At 49.9% G+C, this 18,379-nt stretch overlaps 1 protein-coding gene across 5 annotated transcripts in view; it reads left to right on the forward strand.

Moving 5' to 3' along the window:
- NSD1 (nuclear receptor binding SET domain protein 1) overlaps positions 1–18,379 on the forward strand; it is a 131,312-nt gene that overhangs the window by 93,933 nt on the left and 19,000 nt on the right. For all 5 annotated transcript variants that reach the window (XM_044280792.1, XM_044280789.1, XM_044280793.1 and 2 more), the window contains exons 14-17: positions 10,042–10,221; positions 10,945–11,101; positions 11,184–11,389; positions 11,472–11,584. In XM_044280792.1, coding sequence (XP_044136727.1) covers positions 10,042–10,221; positions 10,945–11,101; positions 11,184–11,389; positions 11,472–11,584 — 656 coding nt within the window. The remainder of the gene's footprint in view (positions 1–10,041; positions 10,222–10,944; positions 11,102–11,183; positions 11,390–11,471; positions 11,585–18,379) is intronic.

Here is an 18,379-nt window from a genome sequence, read left to right on the forward strand (position 1 = left end):
TGTGAACTCGCCTTTAAAATCTTTTTCTCGCTTGATTCATTGGGGGACACAGCACCCACCCACATATTGTTGTGAGGCAAGTGGGGTTCCTGTTCTGTCTGTTGGGATCTTGTGTTTGGTTCTGTCTCATGACAGTGTACAGTTTTCGGTTGATTTTTACATTTTTTTTTTTGGTCTCCTACTGCTGGAGCGCAAACTGAAATGCTCTCTCCAGGCTGGAGGGGTATAGCCTGCAGGGGAGGAGCTAACAGTTTTCAGCCTAGTGTCTCCTCCTAGTGGCAGGAGCAAGCTATACCCACGGTCCTGTGTCCCCAATGAATTAAGCGAGAAAAAGATTTCAGGCGAGTTAACAAAAATCTCATTTTTACTGTTATTACCTTATTACACGCTTTCACAAACGATGCACCCAGGTAAAAATGTCAGATTGCTGTAAAACTCAGCATGCAGTTATGTCTCGGGCAGATACGTAAATGATTATAGGTGTGGTCTGATTAGATACTTGGTCTTGCCACAAGAAAGCGTAAAAGTGCTTCCCCAACTGTCCTATAAAAAGTCTCTCTGAGACTACTTTTGGTAGTGTACCTTTTTGTGACAGTTGACTGCTAGAAATGCTGATAACATGAACTCAAACACATTTTGCCCAGTTGACTGCGTTTTAAAGGGAGCGCATCAGTGGTCTGAAAGAAACAGGGTGGTGGTTTCTATGAATTGCCCAGCCATCTAGGACAGGGGTGGCCAACCATACGTGCACGAAGAGCCAGAAAAAAAAAAACGTATGACTACCAGGAGCCACAGCTATACATCGCGTGGTTGTGATTTATTTTATCACCGCGTTCACCGCATAGAAAATATATTTTTAATATTTTGATAGTTCACACTTTTTTGGACATGGCGATATGTAATATGTTTAAATTTTGTTTGTAAATTTTATATGTAAAATTGGGAAATGGTGCGATTTAAGCTTTTAGTATTTTGGTGTTTTTTATTTATTTTTTATTTATTATTACTGTTAGCCCCCTTAGGGGCTTGAACCCTTGTCCTACTCACCCTAATAGATCTCCATCAGGGTGAATAGGACCTCACACTCTCCCTGCTGCACTGTGCATAGTACACACAGCAGCAGGGAGCTGACTATGGCAGCCAGGGCTTCGGTAGCGTCCTGGCTGCCTTGGTAACAGATCGGAGCCCCAGGATTACATTGCTGGGGCTCCGATCAGAAGCTGCCACCAATGAAGAGGAGGGGACCCTGTGGCCGCTGCCACCAATGATACAAATACTGGGGGGCACGGCACTGCACCACCAATGGTTAGAATTTATAATACTAGGGGGTGGGGGTGGGGGGGATCTTGCACTGTGCCACCAATGAATGTAATTAACACATTTATTCAAGTATAGGAGGCAGTGGGTGCTGGCAGCAGCATCACATACCCGGCCTCAATAACAGGGCATGCTAACTGCGGAAATTAACCACTCAGGTGCCGGATCGCATGCCCTGTTGAGGCCGGGTATGTGATGCTGCTGCCGGGACCCGCTGCCTCCTATACTTGAATTAATGTGTTAATTACATTTATTGGTGGTGCACTGGGCACAGCTGCTCCCCTTCTCCTCCCTGCTATCTTCCCATTGGTAGCAGCAGCCGTGTCACAGTGGAGAAGGAGGGAGGGGCATGCCATGTTCTCTATGCGCAGCTGCTTCCCATCTCCACCGCAAGAGCCGGGAGTTGGCTACCCCTGATCTAGATCTAGGACATTCTGACCTAGCTGTTGGGAGCAGTGGGTACATGAGGGCATGCACACACTGCCAACAGGCTCTGGGTGGTCCAAATGGACCACCAGTAGAGAAGGTTAATTGATCTGCCCATGAGTACCTTCCCGTATACAAACAGAGATAACACTTTCACTATACAACCCTTTCTCTAGGCGTACCATTTTCAGCCACAGCAGAAGGAAATTTGATGTTGCCGCCCCCATTATGTCCTGGCACTGTTGCCTTCATTTGCAGTGTTGTCAAGAACGAGAGACCTGGACTGCTATGGAACTGAAACCATATTGTCTTGAGGGAGTAACCCAGGTTCTGTTTGGGATCTGGTTTGAATATGGAAGCCTTGTGGTGAGCAGGGCTGTGGAGTTGGTAGATAAATGGTCCGACTCCTCAGTTTTTGGTACTTCCGACTCCTTTGTATTTAATATACGAATGTCTTTACCATGTTATTACCACAGAACTACTGGCTAGGAAGTTGCTGCCTTCTCCTTTGTGTGCTGATCTTCTGCTGAAGATAGGGCAGTGGGAGGATCCAAGAAGGGGCAGGGGAAGGGGCATTTATTGTAAAACTTGATTTCCCTAGTAGAATCCCATAGTCATGTTTAAAGTTTAAGCTAACAATCTGAGTTTACAAGTTTTTATAGCCTCAGCTGAATGACAGCAGTTTTTCAAATGGTTTACAGCTTCAGTCTTGAACTATTGACTGTCCATTCCCTTCACTTATGCAAGTGTCTAGTCCTGCAAAAAAAAACATATTTACTTAATCAGTTATCAGTAAGAGGCTAGGTTAACCATGGGCGTTGCGTTCCCTGTAACAGCGGAACACAACGCAATGGAAAGTATAAGTATTGCCGCTCCTTAACTGTGCGTTGCGTGCCATATTGTGAAGCATATGAAAAGCTTGCTTCTTCATGGTCACTTAACGTGTTCGTTTTGCGGTAACGTGACGCACTGCATGCATTGGCCTTTATTCTTACAGTAGTGAAGTACCGTATTTTTCGCAAAAGTAGGGGAAAAATAGCAGTGCGACTTATGGGGCAACTGCTACGACCGTCCGGTGAATAGGCTGAGAGGGAGGAGGGGCTGGGGGCCGGCATCTGTTTCTGTAATGGCAGCGGGGCCCGGTGCAGTCACTGTATTCTACTACACCGGGCCCCGCTCACTGTAGTATACAGTAATCATATCTAACTTGTGGGTATTGTTAAAGTATTCCAATCATCTTAAAAACTTCTTGGCAGTCAGGAGGCCGGGCGGGCGCTCGTAGCGTAGCTCACTACGTTGCGCGCCTGCTCCGCCAATTTATGAATGAAGCAGGCACCGGGCCCCGCTGCCATTAGAGAAACAGATGCTGGCCCCCATTCACTACACAGGGACACTGTTATGGGGGGGGGGGGGGAGGGAGAATCTGTGGATGACACATAAGATAAGATGCTATATATGTGCCACCCACAGATGCCCCCATAACAGTGCCACCCACAGATGCCCCCATAACAGTGCCACCCACAGATGCCCCCATAACAGTGCCACCCACAGATGCCCCCATAACAGTGCCACCCACAGATGCCCCCATAACAGTGTCATCCAGAGACCACCATTAGTTCAAAACCCACCAAAAGCACACCTTTTGGTTCAAAATATTTTTTTCTCGCCCAATTTCCTTGGGGGACACAGAAGACCTTGGGTATAGCTCATCTCCCTAGGAGGCGTGACACTAAGTGAAAACTGTTAAGCCCCACCTCCATCAGCTATACCCCCAGCCTGGAGAGAGAGACTGCCAGTTTTTTGCTTAGTGTCCAAGGAGGCAAGACACTCCCTGCTACTGCAGGGCTGTTTCTCCTTTGTTTAAATTTTGATTTTTACTTTTTTCTTTTCTTTTTGTTCCAGATCATCAGGGACAACAGAGACGCACTAGACCTCTCTGTTTCTCCCGGGGTTGAGCTGCGCCAGTGCCGGTCACCCGCACTGCTGCCTCCCCCACAGAAGACAAGGTGGATCAGGGCAGCCCAGCTCCCCTACATCCCGCCAGCGCAAGGGTCGCCCGCACGCCAAGTCCCTCTCCCAGCGTCCTGCCACTACGGTGCCAGTAGCTGAAGGGGCGACCCTGCTGGAATGGACCGAGGGTGAAGACGACTATGGTGAGAGAGTGGCTTCTCCAGCCCTACGTCCCCCACCCCCCACCCTGGTCTCCTGCGTGCCTGACCCCCCATACTGGGCCTCTGGACCCTTCGGTCACTGCTGGACCTAGGCTGGCCCCTGGGGTGCTGCGGGGTGACATTCTACTCCTGCTCCCTCTCCTCCCTTCTGGCCCTCATGTGACTTTTTAGCAGCAGAATGCTGCGAATAGGCTGCACATCGCCTCCCTTCACTTATCAGCGTCCCTCCTGGGAACGCTGTGCTCGCATCCCCACGGGCACCCGGTCTCAGGGTCCCCCCATCCCTCACCAATGCGCTGCTCTGGAGCGGGGGCCTTTTTCCTGACGGCAGTGCTGCTGGGGTTTTTACTTCCCGGCCTGCTCGGCCGCACCTCCGGCGCTTCTTCCCGGTCTGCTGGGCCGCACCTCCGAGCTGGCCGCACTCCGGCGCTCCTTCCCGGCCCCCGACTGTTCTGGCCTGCGGGGTGGACTCCCGCGGCCGGCATTTGGCTTGAGCACGATGCTCCATCGATGCCGGCCGTCGGCGACTTCCGGTCGGCCGGGCGCCGCAAATTTTGGCCCAGGCTTCGGGCCTACTGGGCCGCATTCCGGCGCTCCACCCGGGCCCCTGACTTCCGGTCCGCGGGGTGGGCTTCCGCGGCCGGTTTGTCTAGGCAGTCAGCTCCGGTGTCCTGTGCGGCCCCGGTCAGCCGGGTGCCGCAGAAAATTTAGGCCCCGGCTTCACGGCCTGCTAGGCCGCAAACTTCCGGCCTCTGTTGGAGGGGGCGGGAACTTCTCCGGGCGCGAATTCTTCCCGCCTGGAGGTTCACTCTCACTGACTGTGTTTCCCGCCCCCAGGGGATCGCGGCGCCGCCTCCTCCTCCTCCCTTCCAGGTTGGTTGGCTTAACCCTTCGGGTACCGGCGGCTCCCGATGGGCCTATATGGCTGGCGCCCCCCCCCCCCCCCGACCTACTTCTATGCTGGGCACCTGTATGGTGGCACTTCTTTCTGCCTCAGTGAGGCTATTTTTTATTTAGAAATGCATAACATGGTTAACCAATGGATTTCTTGTGCGCTGCGCAGGACGCTGCAGCCTTATCTCGGTAGCGCCGCCTGTATGCGTGCTCCTTCCACGAGCGGCATGGTGTCGCACTCCCCGGCTGGTGCATGTTTCCCTTCTAAGTGGTTCTTGCCCTCTCCGGGATACAGCGCTGGCCAAGTGCATGCGCTCTCTTTTTTTCTGTAGGCAGAGTTCGTCACCCTCCAGCTATGGTAACTGCCATGTGCAGACAACCCCTTCCTAGGCGGGATACTGCACTCCTCGGGCTGCAGGCTTGCCTGGTGCATGACCCTCCGCTTAGGTGGAATACTGCACTCTCACCGAATACGGTGTTGGCCATGTGCACGGGAACGCTGCACTCATTGGATTCGCTGCAGGCCATGTGCACAACCCCCTTCCATAGGCGGAATGCTGCACTCATTGGATTCGTTGCCGGTCTTGTGAATGTCCTCCTTCCATAGGTGGAATCTGCACTCTCACCAGATACGGTGTTAGTCTGGTGCACGACCCCCTCCCATAGGGGAACGCTGCACTTTCACTGGATTCACTGCCGGCCATGTGCGTGATTCCTTTCCATAGGCGTTACGCTGCACTCACTGGATTTGATACCGGCCATGTGCATGACCCCCTTCCATAGGCGGAATGCTGCACTCTCTGGATTCGCTGCCGGTTTTGTGCATGACCCCCTTCCATAGGCGGAATGCTGCACTCACTGGATTCGCTGCCGGTCTTGTGCATGACCCCCTTCCATAGGCGGAATGCTGCACTCACTGGATTCGCTGCCGGTCTTGTGCATGACCCCCTTCCATAGGCGGAATGCTGCACTCACTGGATTCGCTGCCGGTCTTGTGCATGACCCCCTTCCATAGGCGGAATGCTGCACTCACTGGATTCGCTGCCGGTCTTGTGCATGACCCCCTTCCTTTAGGCGGAATACTGCACTTCATTGGTTATGGTGCTGGGCAGCCGGCCATGTGCATAACCCCCTTCCATAGGCGGTATGCTGCATTCTCATTGGATTCGCTGCCGGCCTTGGGCATGCCTTCTTCCCTCAAGCGCCATGCATACACCCTCACTGACTGGGGTCGTTTTCTCGCTGGTAAGTTGCTGGCCGCGTGCATGACCCCCTTCCATGGTGGGATGCTTGCAACTCACTAAATCCACTGCCGGCCATATACATGTTCCCCCTTCCGTGGGCGGTGTACGGCACTCTTACTGGATTCGCTGCCGGCCGTGGGCATGTCTCCTTTCCTCAGGCAACATACACACACTCTCACTGACTGTGTTTGTTCTCTCGCCAGTGTGCTGCTGGCCAGGTGCCTGACCCCCATCCATGGCGGGGTGCTCGCATTCTCCCTGGTTGCAATACTGGCCATGGGCATGGCTCCCCCTTCTGGGCAGCATACTGCACTCTCACCAGATACGTTGCTGACCTCTAAGATGGGTGGAATGCTTGCACTCCCATTGGATACGGTGCTGGCCTTGTGCGTTACCACCCCTCATTCCAGGGTGGACTTTTTGTACGCTCACAGGGCTCACAACTGTCCTTGTATATGCTGTGCTGGACTAATGTACTTGTCCCCATTCATTGGCGGAGTAGTTGTACTCTCACAAAATTCGGTGTTTGGTGGATTATTGCACACTCACTTAATGCTAGGGTTACCCTGTGCATGTCCCCTTTTCACTGGGTGGACGTCCTGCTGGATGCGGTGTGGCCATGTGCATGGCCCTCTTCTGGGCGGAATATGGTATGTCTTACTTCTCTGAAGTAGGTGCTGGTCTTGGGCATCACCCCCTTGTGGGGCGGGCTTTGCACGCTTGCTGCCCGCAATGTTTGCCAAGTGCATTGCCCTCTCTTCTGGGCGGACTGCTTGCGTTCCGTCGCATGCCATACTAGTCTTGTGTATGTCCCCCCTTCCGGTTGCACTTTGCCCTTCCGTGGATTCTGTGGGACTCTGTGGCTGGCCCTCCTTGCTGTATGACTATTTCGCAGTGGGCGGACGCTCTTCTGCACTCTGTGCGTTGTTGGGCCGTGTATGCCTTCTCCTTCCGTAGGTGGGTTGGCTTTCTCACTGCTTATGGGGCTGCTTGTACGTATGCCTCCATTCTTCCTGCGACTTGACGTTTTTCTCTTGGGATACGGTGATTGCCGCCGGCCTGGCACTCTTCTCTGAAGAGATCTTTCTGTTCACCTGGCCTGGACGGGCTCTATTGCTCTCTACTGCAGCGAGCTGGGTGGTATCCATTCTCTGTTCGGAGGGTATATTGGTGTTTCCGTTGTGACGGTATCCACCATATTCGTTGGCCCTTCCGCCTGGGGAGTGTTTGTGGTTCCTAGATGCGTACCCATTAGTTACCCTGTGGCATTGCTTCCCAGCGCAAGCGGTCACATGGTCGAGAGTGCTGTCTCCAGCGTCCCTCGCAGTCTACGTTGGCTCTGGCGGGATTACGGTTCCCTCGCCTGTTGCCATTCCTCCTCTTGGATGCGTTTTGGTTTGAGTCCTTCCTGTTGGCACCCTCCGTGCTTCAGTTTGTTTTGCTACCAGGTTCTAGCCGCTCTTTTCGAGCAGGTCGCCCAACTTCTCTTGGTTGCTCGATTACCCAGGTCTCAGGGACCTCCACTTTCGATTTGTTAGGGTATTCGCCTTCTGCGAATTGGTGAGCCGGACATCTCGGAGTAGCGGAGTTCTGCCTTTGAGCGGTCCTGTGGCTTCCCTGTTGCCCACTCCTCCTTGCGGTTGGGGGGTGTCATCCGTCTTCTCGGCTATTTTTTCTCTCGACGGCTCTGTTTTGGCTTCTCCTGGGTCAGTTTTACTCCGATGTGGCTTCTGCCCCGGCCAGGCTTCAGGGGCTGTTCCTTCACTGCCCTCCCCCCTGGGGAGACTATGGTTGTTCATATGGATGGTCCCGGTGTTCCTTATGACCTCGTACTGTCTCCATTGTTCACACTGGCTGTACTAGCTGTGTGCCTATTACCGGGTTTGCCGCATTCTGTCCTCCCGCTGGGTGCAGATTACTTTTACCATTCTGGGTGATGGTCCTGCTTGGACTTTACCTTCTCGGTAACCTGGCGGGCCTACTTTCTTCTGTCAAGATTGCCCTTCAAGCCCCCACACCGGGACTGTAGAACACCTTCCTGTGGTGGCTGCAACGACAAGGGCTTTAGCCTGACTTGTCCTGGAGTCTGTTGGAAACTGGCCGGGTCCCTTTCGGTTCCTTCCGTTTGTCCATCTGCTCCCCCACTCCGCGTGGATTCGGGACGGCGTTGCTCGGGGGCCGACGGGACCAGTTTTCCCAACCTTTTTGCCCGTGTCACTGATTTGCGCTTACTCGCATTGGATTTCCTCCCGTCTGCCCTGACGAGTCCAGCGAGCACACTAGTGTTCGCTCCCGGCCGTGCTTCGTCCAGGTTCTGTTGTCTGACTTAGGGTCTTCCCTGGGGTTCTTTAGGAAGCTGGGCATTCACCCAATTCTGCCTTTCTCTTCCCGTGATTCGGTCTTCTCCAGTCTGGCCTGGACCTGCGACTGGGACTCTGTTACTTGAAGTGTCTGCAGTTTTTTTGCTTGGACAGGTTAACGGCTCCTGGGTGCTTTCCTCCGCTTTAGCCAAATGGCTATTGCTGTGGTTACTGCTCAAGGGCAGGGTTCTGTTTTTTTGGTGTCACCGTTCATTTCACCAGAGCGGTTGGTGCCTCCGGGGCCAGAGGCATTGGACTTCAGCCATGTCATTGTGCAGGGTGGCCACGGTCTTCCTTGCACTCTCTTACCAGGTTCTCCTGAGTGCGTACTCTGGCTTCGGCGGCGGCTGCTGCCTTGGGCCGCCTGTTTTTTTGCAGGTGGCGTTTCCTTGCTGCCTTCGGGTGCTTCGCCTTGGTGCTGTGGTCCCTCCCCTCTTGGACTGCTTTTGAACGTCCCAAGGTCTTCTGTGTCCCCCAAGGAAATTGGGCGAGAAAACGAGATTTTTGTATAACTTACCAGTAAAATCTCTTTCTCGCTCTTTCCTTGGGGGACACAGCACCCACCCATTCATTGGTTTTTTTCTACACGGTTTCCGAGTTTTGTTTACCCGTTGGGTAGTTGGCTTGTTGTTTCCACTTGTTGGACTTTGCCTTTTCTCACTACTTGGACACGCAACTGGCAGTCTCTCTCTCCAGGCTGGGGGTATAGCTGATGGAGGTGGGGCTTAACAGTTTTCACTTAGTGTCACGCCTCCTAGGGAGGTGAGCTATACCCAAGGTCTTCTGTGTCCCCCAAGGAAAGAGCGAGAAAGAGATTTTACTGGTAAGTTATACAAAAATCTCGTTTTTTCTCATTTTCCTCCTCAAAAACCTTGCTTTTTTTTATTTTTATTCCAATTTAAATCTAGTAGGAGTCGGAGTCGGTTCATTTTTGGCCGACTCCGACTCCAGGTACCCAAAATTGACTCCGACTCCACAGCCCTGGTGGTGAGTGCTTCAATCCTGCATTTTCTGTCAAGTGACACACAATCGTCAATACATAGTGAAATGAGCGATCTTAACATCTCAACGATATGTGCAAGACATCATGTGGCCATGTGTGACCTAGCAGGGCTTCCAACTGGCATTTTTCAGCAGGATAATGCTTTCCCAGAAATATCTCCACCAGATCGCAACGCTTCCTTGGCCTGCCCTGTCACCAGATTTATCACCAGTCGAGCATTTATGGGACCGGCTGGGTGACCAGCTTCAGCAACTTGTGAGTGTACAGGATGCTACAAATGTGCTGCAGGATACCATGTGAAACCTGTATGCCTCCATGCCTGACCGAATCTCATCTTATATCTAGGCAGGAGGTGGCACAACAAGGTACTAGAGCCTCCTTTCGAATGTACAGATTTCCCCTATAAACGTAGCCTTTCACTCAAATTTTATATCATCATTACATTCACACATACTGTATAAAGTTCATTCTGTTCAAACAATTCCTCCTTGATTATTTTTTTTTTTTTTTTTTGTGAGTGTATACATTTCAACTAAAGCTGTAAAGATAACTCTAATAAAGTAATATGATTGTGTGGGAAAGTTAATAACCTCTTACTTTTTTCTGTCTCCTACTTTGGGTCACAGGTCGTTTGATGAGATGTGTGCGCTGCCCAGTTGCCTATCATGCCAACGATTTCTGTATGGCAGCAGGAACAGTGACTTTGGCTTCGAATAGTATTATTTGTCCAAACCACTTTGCTCCTCGTAGAGGTTGTAAGAACCACGAGCATGTTAATGTCAGCTGGTGCTTTGTGTGCTCTGAAGGTAAGTTTAACTTTATAACCATTTCCACTGCTACCATACTAGTTTTACAGTCAGTGAAATGGCTAAAGAGGTTGTCATCCACAGGATAGGGATCACTAACTGATCGGTGGTGATCCCATTGCTGCTGGAAGCCCGAGAATGGAGTCCTGTTTCACTGCTCCATTCATTCTCTGTGGGACTGCCGCTAATAGTCAAGTTCTGCTCTTTACTATTTTGAGCTGTCCCATAGAGAATGAATGAAGTTGCAAGTTACGTACTCCACCTGTCGCTCTATCAGGACATGGAAACAAGACCCCTGTTCTGAGGATGAGTGGGGATCCCAGGCGTCGGACCCTATTTTGTGGATAGAGGATAGAAAACATTGTACAACCTCATGAACACATGATCTGCGTTTGTGTCTGCAGTATCTCCCGGGCTGACCGTGGCTCACCTGACCCAAACGGACTCAATCATAGTGGCTTATGATATTTTATAGGCGTGTACTCGCATGACGTGTAGCCCCATGAGCAGATAGAGACTGACTTTATCATAAATTACTATGATGGTAATTTCTGGTCAGGGGAGCTGTAGTCCTCCTAGAACATGCGGCCGACCTATGGACCTCATTCCAGGGCCGATAACTGTCGTGTGCATGAGCCCTATTGGTTATTTTCTCTGTAAATCTATATAGTATATATTATAGTGCAATATAATTACGTTTTTGATGCCTTTTTTTCTTGTTAGGTGGAAGTCTTCTTTGTTGTGAATCCTGTCCAGCTGCCTTTCACCGTGAATGTCTTAATATTGAGATGCCCGAAGGTAGCTGGTTTTGCAATGATTGTAAAGCTGGCAAAAAGCCTCATTACAAAGAAATAGTATGGGTTAAAGTTGGGAGATACAGGTAATTTTGCTTTCAAACCCCACACTCTGTCCCATTTTCCTCATACGGGTTGGAGAAAACTTTTCTTTTTGTTTTAACCCAGGTGGTGGCCAGCTGAGGTTTGTCATCCAAAGAGCATTCCCTCAAATATCCATAAGATGAAACATGACATTGGAGAGTTTCCAGTCTTGTTTTTCGGTTCTAAGGACTACTTATGGACTCACCAGGCTAGAGTATTTCCTTACATGGAGGGGGATGCCCTTAACAAAGACAAGATGAGCAAGGGAGTAGATGCTGTTTACAAGAAAGGTATGGTGAAGGTGTTTGCTTTTGCACCCATTTCTAAAAAAAAATTATTTTTTTAATTTACAATGATATCTCTTTCTCGTAGGACTGATGGAAGCTGCAGAAAGATTTGAAGAGTTAAAAGCACAGAAGGAAATGAGACAATTACAAGAGGAGAAGAAAAATGATAAAAAGCCACCACCTTATAAGCACATTAAAGTAAGTAGCACAGTGTTATTCTGACTTCCTCGTGTAATTCATTGAACCCTTAACCCGAATTTCCTTTATAATAGCATACTTTACTTAAAGAGGTTGTCTGAGCTATGAAAAAAAAATAATAATATAGCACTTTAAGGCTACTTTCACACCTGCGTTAGGGTGCGGATCAGTCTGGTATCTGCACAGCTGATCCGCACCTATAATGCAAATGCTTGTATCCGTTCAGAACGGATCCGTTTGATTTACCATGAAGGGGAAAAAAATATATATATTTTTTTCCTGATAATGCAAACTCGTTTTGACTTACATTAAAAGTCAATGGGAGGCGGATCCGTTTTCAATTGCACCATATTGTGTCAGTGAAAATGGATCTGTCCCCATTGACTTGCATTGCAAGTCAGGACGGATCCATTTGGCTCTGCATCGTCAGGCGGACATCAAAACGCTGCAAGCAGCGTTTTGGTGTCCGCCTCCAGAGCGGAATGGAGGCTGAACGGAGGCAAACTGATGCATTCCGAATGGATCCTTATACATTCAGAACGCATTGTGGCTAAACTGATTCGTTTTAGGCGCTTGTGAGATCCCTGAAACAGATCTCACAAGCGGACCCAGAAACGCCAGTGTGAAAGTAGCCCGAATCTGATGCGCAGCAATATCTAACCGAGCTAAGCTAGCTTTAGGTAAAAAAATAATTATATTTCTCTCCCATATTCATTGGGGGACACAGAGACCGTGGGTATAGCTATGTCCTCTAGGAGGCGTTGACACTAGGCAAAAGCAGTTAGCCCCTCCCCTGGCAGCTATACCCCCTCCAGACTGGAGAGAGAGCTTCAGTTTTTTTCTAGTGTCAATAGGAGGCAAGACCTCCCTGCTCTGCAGGGATCTCCTGTAGACTTTTTTTTTTTAGTTTATTTTTTCTTCATTATTTTTCAGAATGGTCGCCTCGCCTCCCTGTTCTCCCGGGGTCGAGTTGCGCCAGTGCCGGTCATCCGCACTGCTGTCTCCCCCACAGAAGACAAGGTGGACCAGGGCAGCCTCGCTCCCCTGCATCCCGCCAGCCTAGGGGTCACCTAGGTCCACCAAAGAGAAGACCTTCCCGCCATACCAGTGTACGGACCATTGTGTACGTCCAGACTTCCTAATCGCCCTCATGGGTCGTTTAGTTAATGAAGCACTACCTGCGCAATCCAACAGTATACATCCGGACCTTCCCAATCACCCTCCGGGTCGTTTGTTTAATAAAGCGCTACCTGCGCAATCCAATTGTGTACATCCGGACCTTCGCAATCAACCTCCGGAGTCGTTTGATTGATGAGCACCACCTGCGCAATCCAATGGTGGACATCCGGACCTTCCTAATCACCCTCCGGGGTCAGTTTGGTTGATGAAGCGCTGCCTGCGCAATCCAATGGTGGATCTCCGGATCTTTCCAATCACCCTCCTGGATCGTTTGTTGGGATATGCGCCGCCGGCACAATCCAATGGTGGATCTCAGCACTTTCCCAATCCACCCTCTGAGGTTGTTTGGTTAACAAAGAACTGCCTGTGCAACCCAGTGGAGGACCTCTAAAAATCCCAATTCGCCCTCTGGGGTCTTTTGGTTGATGTACTTGCGCAATCCGGTGAGTGAACCCCTAGACAATGCCATTCCACCCCAAGTAATTTATGTGATGGATTCCACTAGGGCAGTCTCGGCTGCCATGGGCGTGTTCTTGTAAGGCAGGATTGCACATAGTGGGCCATATAAGAATATATTTCTCCTCGGTCACCTCCACACCCCCACCCTTCCTCCTTAGGGTCACGCTTAGAAGCTCCCTCGCTCCCTGGAGAGGTTTGGTCTGAAGGGGGGATCAGTGGTTCGATCTCTGCTGTGATTCCGGTTCGATCTTCCAAGATGGCGTCCGTGGTAGACAGCAGTACTTGTCGTATGCATTGCCCCCTTCCTCAGGCGGAGTATTTGCACTTCTACTGGATGCAGTACTCCCTTGGTTATTACCTTCCTCTATTGGGGTCTAACCGCACTAGCACTGTTTCAGTGCCGGCAGTAGTTGTTCCCCCTTTTTATTAGGTGGGGGAACTGTTTTCCCACTGGGGACAGTACTTATGGTAGGCATTAGCCTCTTGCATAGGTGGCGCTATGGCATTGTCCCTGGTTCAGTGTTTACTGCATGTCTTACCCCCTTACGTGGGTGGGGTATGGATACAGGACTCTCCTTATGCCTTGCCCTTTCCATAAGAGGCGTACTCTCTCTACTTGGATTTAGTTACTGCTAGATGCATTACTGCATTACCACCCTCATGGTGGCTATTTGCACTACCACTAGTGTAGTGTTTGCCGTAAGCATTACCCCCTTTAAATAGTGGGATAATTGCAACATTGCCCTTTCCACGACTGATCCACTACCGTGGGGAATGAGTACACATCTTGGATGTTGCACTTCAACTACACCACGGTTATAGTTGTCTTAGCTTCTTTTACAAGTGGTGCGTATAGAGTATCGTTGCACGCTGGGGCCCTGTACTCTTCTTCTCGTGGTATTTCGGTGCCGCCAGGGATACTGTGGCTGTTTCCTTGTTGTATCTTTGTCCTTGGTGCCGTTTTAGGGGATGGGTATGACAACCTCGCTCCTCAGGGGGTTGCCTAGCGTCACTCGTGTGTCCTAGCGTCCCCTATATCCATGGCCCTCCTCTGTCCCAATATGGGTCTTCAACAATATGTAGTGTGTACACCATGGCACGTATTATTGTGATTACGTTTCAGCAAGTCGAGTGTTACACTGACTCTATTCCCTATTCACCATTTCTGATGTGGGAAGTGGTTGTGCTGGCCCTCTGGTTTAGCATTGCAGCATGTTCTCTTCCACGGATGCAGATTTTTTCCGCTGGTACTAGCGTTCGCAGTCGCTGCAGTGGGGCATTCCCTCAGATAGGGGTTCTACCCTGACGCTGGCTTGGCAGTTGTTCCTGTCTAACGCCCTTCCCTGGTGAATTAAGATTGGCTATCCTTCCTGAGGCAGTATGGTACCATGGCCTCTACCGGATCCCTCTAGTCTGCCTCTTAGCTTGTGCTGGCGGGCGCATTGCGGCTACTACAGTACGGGGGTCCTGGAGTAGCCATTACATACTCTGGCTCCTCCTACATGGCTCCTTCGTCAGGTGACGAATCCTTATAACGCTAGATTCGGTGGCGTACGCTGCATGACCTCCTCCTTAGGCGGAGTATGGCACCGCCACTATCAGCTGGTTGCTACTTCGGTGTAGAGCCAGTCTCAGATGGGGAATGGGCTTCACCTTGCCATTTGTTCTTCCGTTTTACTTTCCTTTTCTGACTCGGGGTTCTTGGTCTTTCCGCAAACCTTGGTAGCTCCTACGTGACTACTTCCCCTCATCTATGTGGATGCAGGGATTGGTTCTGTGTTTTATTTTTTTCTTCCAAGTCCTGTTCCGGACCTACTGTTGGGCTGTGAAGTTTTTTTCCAACTCCTACCCGTTGGTCCTGGGTGTACTACCCGTATCTACAACTACCTCTCAAGACTCGACTAGTGACTGCCATGTCAGTCCGATGTAGTCATGCCTTTTCACTGCACGTTCCGTGGCTAGACTACGAGACTCACCACGCCAGGCTGAGCATGGGTGCTGTCAAGACGGTTGATGAAGTTTTGTTTCTGGAACGGAACACCCCTTCTATTCTTACTCTTCAAGGCAGGATTCTTTTCTCTCGTCTTGGTCGGTTCGAAATTTTCTGTCAAGCAGTTTTGCTACTCCGTCAATACACGGTCGTTGACGGAACTCAGACGCCGGTGATTCTCATATCGTCTCTGCTTTTACCTAGCCAATGTGTTGTTTCCTTGGCACATGTGGTTCCTCCATACCATCCTCTCTTACCGCCTTGGGATCTGACCTTAGACCTTTCTAACGCTCCGGAATTCTCCCCTTGGACCATTGCGGGAGATGTCGCTCCGGCTCCGGTCCTGGAAGGTGTTTTTTTTCTTGTGGCTATCACATCCATCAGATGGGTGTCCGGGTTGGGGCGCTCTCTTGCAGAGAACCTCATAGTTCTAACAGGGATAAGCGGTTCCCCGGCCTGTTCATTCCTTTCTTCGACGGTGGTCTCTGAGTTCCATTTCCATGAAGAAACTGTCCTTCCATCACTGTCCCTCCTCTTCACCCCCTAGGGAATGGGAGTTAGATCATTGGAAATTGTCAGGGCTCTGCCGATTTATTGCCAGCCTCCAGTTCCTTCTGGTGTACGGACGCTCCTTTTTTGTCATCTCGGAGGGTCCTCGCAAGGCATTGGCGGCCTCCAGGGGGCAATTGCATATCTACATTTGCTTATGCGTACTGCATACGGGGCAGGGTCCCGCCCTTTGGTGTCACGGCGCACTCCACAAGAACGGTGGCGCTCTTGGGCTCGGGGGATTCAAAGTTTGGCTGCGCAGTTGTGCAGGGCGGCTACTGTCCTCCTCGCGCACATTCAGAAAAGTTTGCCAGATGCATGATTATGCTTTGGCGGGCGCCGCCTTTGGAACACTTGGTCTGGCAGGCCGCAGTTATTAGTTACCTGCAGGGGCGCTTGCTCCATGGGTCTGTGGTTTTCCCTCCCTGTGGACTGCTCTAGGACGTCCCACGGTCTCTGTGTCCCCCAATGAATATCGGCGAGAAAACAAGGTTTTTGTAAAACTTACCTGTAAAATCTTATCGCTCTTCATTGGGGGACACGGCACCAACCCAATATTGTTGTTCAACCACAGTTGTGGCTGTTGCTAGTTAGAACCGGGTTCGGTTCTTGGCATTGTTGCTGTTCAACGTTTTTTCGTTGGTTTACTTGCTTCTCCTAATGCTTCTCACAAACTGAAGCTCTCTCCCCAGGCTGGAGGGGGTATAGCTGCCAGGGGAGGAGCTAACAGCTTTTACTAGTGTCAACGCCTCCTAGAGGACATAGCTATACCCACGGTCTCTGTGTCCCCCAATGAAGAGCAAGAAAGAGATTTTACAGGTAAGTTTTACAAAAATCTTGTTTTCCTCCTTTCCCTGGTTCTCTTCTGGCCCTTTGTTTACCTGAAATAACAATCTCTGCCCCTCCCCCTGCTCTGCCGACAGCAAGTAATGGCTATTAGAATAGAGAAAGGCACTCATAGGTGAGTATGTTCAATAAAAGATCAAATCTACTATAGAAGGTAGTTTGCTCACCTATTGGGGTTGCACCAATTTGGGCGCAACCACAATGAAGACCAAAAGACAGAGAATACCAACGGTTGGTGCAGCCTAGATTCGTCCGGTCGCCTTGGGCAGGAGCCACCCTGCCACTCGGGTAACGGTGGAAGAAACGAGATGGTGAACTTTACGTCCAACGTATGGACCTTAGTGGGCGTACTGACACAACCGGTCGTAGACAGTATTTGGGTTTCAGCTATTTTTTGCTTTATTCATAGAAAACGCGTTTCGGGGTACTAGGTGCCCCTTTATCAAGTCTAGAGGGTGGGTTAAAAAAAGGGGGACACGTATATGGAAAGACACAATACAGGTGTATCCATCAATATGAAGAAACAATAATATGATTAAATATAGAAGGATATATAAAAAATATACGTATATGTATATAAATACATGTATGGATAAAAATAGAAAATGATCAATGCTGACGTATAAAAATAAATAAAAATACAATTATGAGCTACATATATATGAAAAATATTTTTTTCATCTAAAATTCATAATGGATATTACATATACATGGAGGCTTGTGGTTTAAAAGACCAGAAAAAATACATATATATAAAATTAATCTAATCACCATTGCCGCATATATTTTGAGGATAGTAGTTTTGGAGACCAGTGGTAAATGATTGTCCGCTGCTGAAGTGAAAAAAAATACCATATTGTGCCAGGACTAGACACATCACCTAGGCGGATCTATGCTAGTTTTTAGTCATGTTCTAAAAAAGGAATTATATTTATATTTTCTCATTAGGACCAGAGTATAGCTGAAGATTAACAAATATCTGAGTATTGTTGCAAACAAAACAAGAAGCTAGGGGGATATGAATGAATAAATGAACATGTATGTATATATAATTCAGGTGGGCATGTGGGCTAGAAATCAGGGGCTGAAGGTGTACTTCTATAAATCACGTTGAGATTTGAAGATGTAACTCCTAGAATAATGAAAAATGGACTCTGGTGCCGGGTTGTAAACATACCTGGGTCGAATCAGCAGAGCGGGTGCCGCTGCTGAATCTGAGAAGCACGAGGGGGACGCTGACCTGTTGTAGCTCGCGCATTGCTGGAGGTTAAAAAGGGGCTGGGCTTGTGTGGGAGGGCCTAACTCGCTTCATTGGAGGAGCGTCCGTGGAGGGTCGGAGTCACCAGCAGCGCACAAAGTGAATGGGGGAGAGCTGGACAGGGAGGGGGATCGGGGTTCGGTTGTGTTAATAGAAGCTGGAGCTGGGATGAGCGCGTGTGTGATAGTCAGAAGATCGCAAAGCTGATATTAAACCGATAGTTGTGGCAGTTGGTTCAAGGAGTGGTGATGGGGAGATTGATTTATTAAGCAGGGTAAAATACTGACAGTGGGGGAAAGAAGGGAAGGAATTGAAAGCATACACAACCTATAAGGGAGAGTGGATACTGATGTTGTTATATATTTGGAGGGGGGGGGAGAGATGATAGGTGGACTGGGGATGGCACATGTTTACCAATGGGAACAGGGGATCTTCCAGTTCCTCCCTCTTGCTCTCTAGTGAGCAGTTGTTCACCTCTGTTTCTCCGCAGGACATCTTCCCTACTTCCTCTCCT

The sequence above is a fragment of the Bufo gargarizans genome, chromosome 2 (genome assembly GCF_014858855.1).
Source record: "Bufo gargarizans isolate SCDJY-AF-19 chromosome 2, ASM1485885v1, whole genome shotgun sequence".
NCBI classification, from domain to species: Eukaryota; Metazoa; Chordata; class Amphibia; order Anura; family Bufonidae; genus Bufo; species Bufo gargarizans.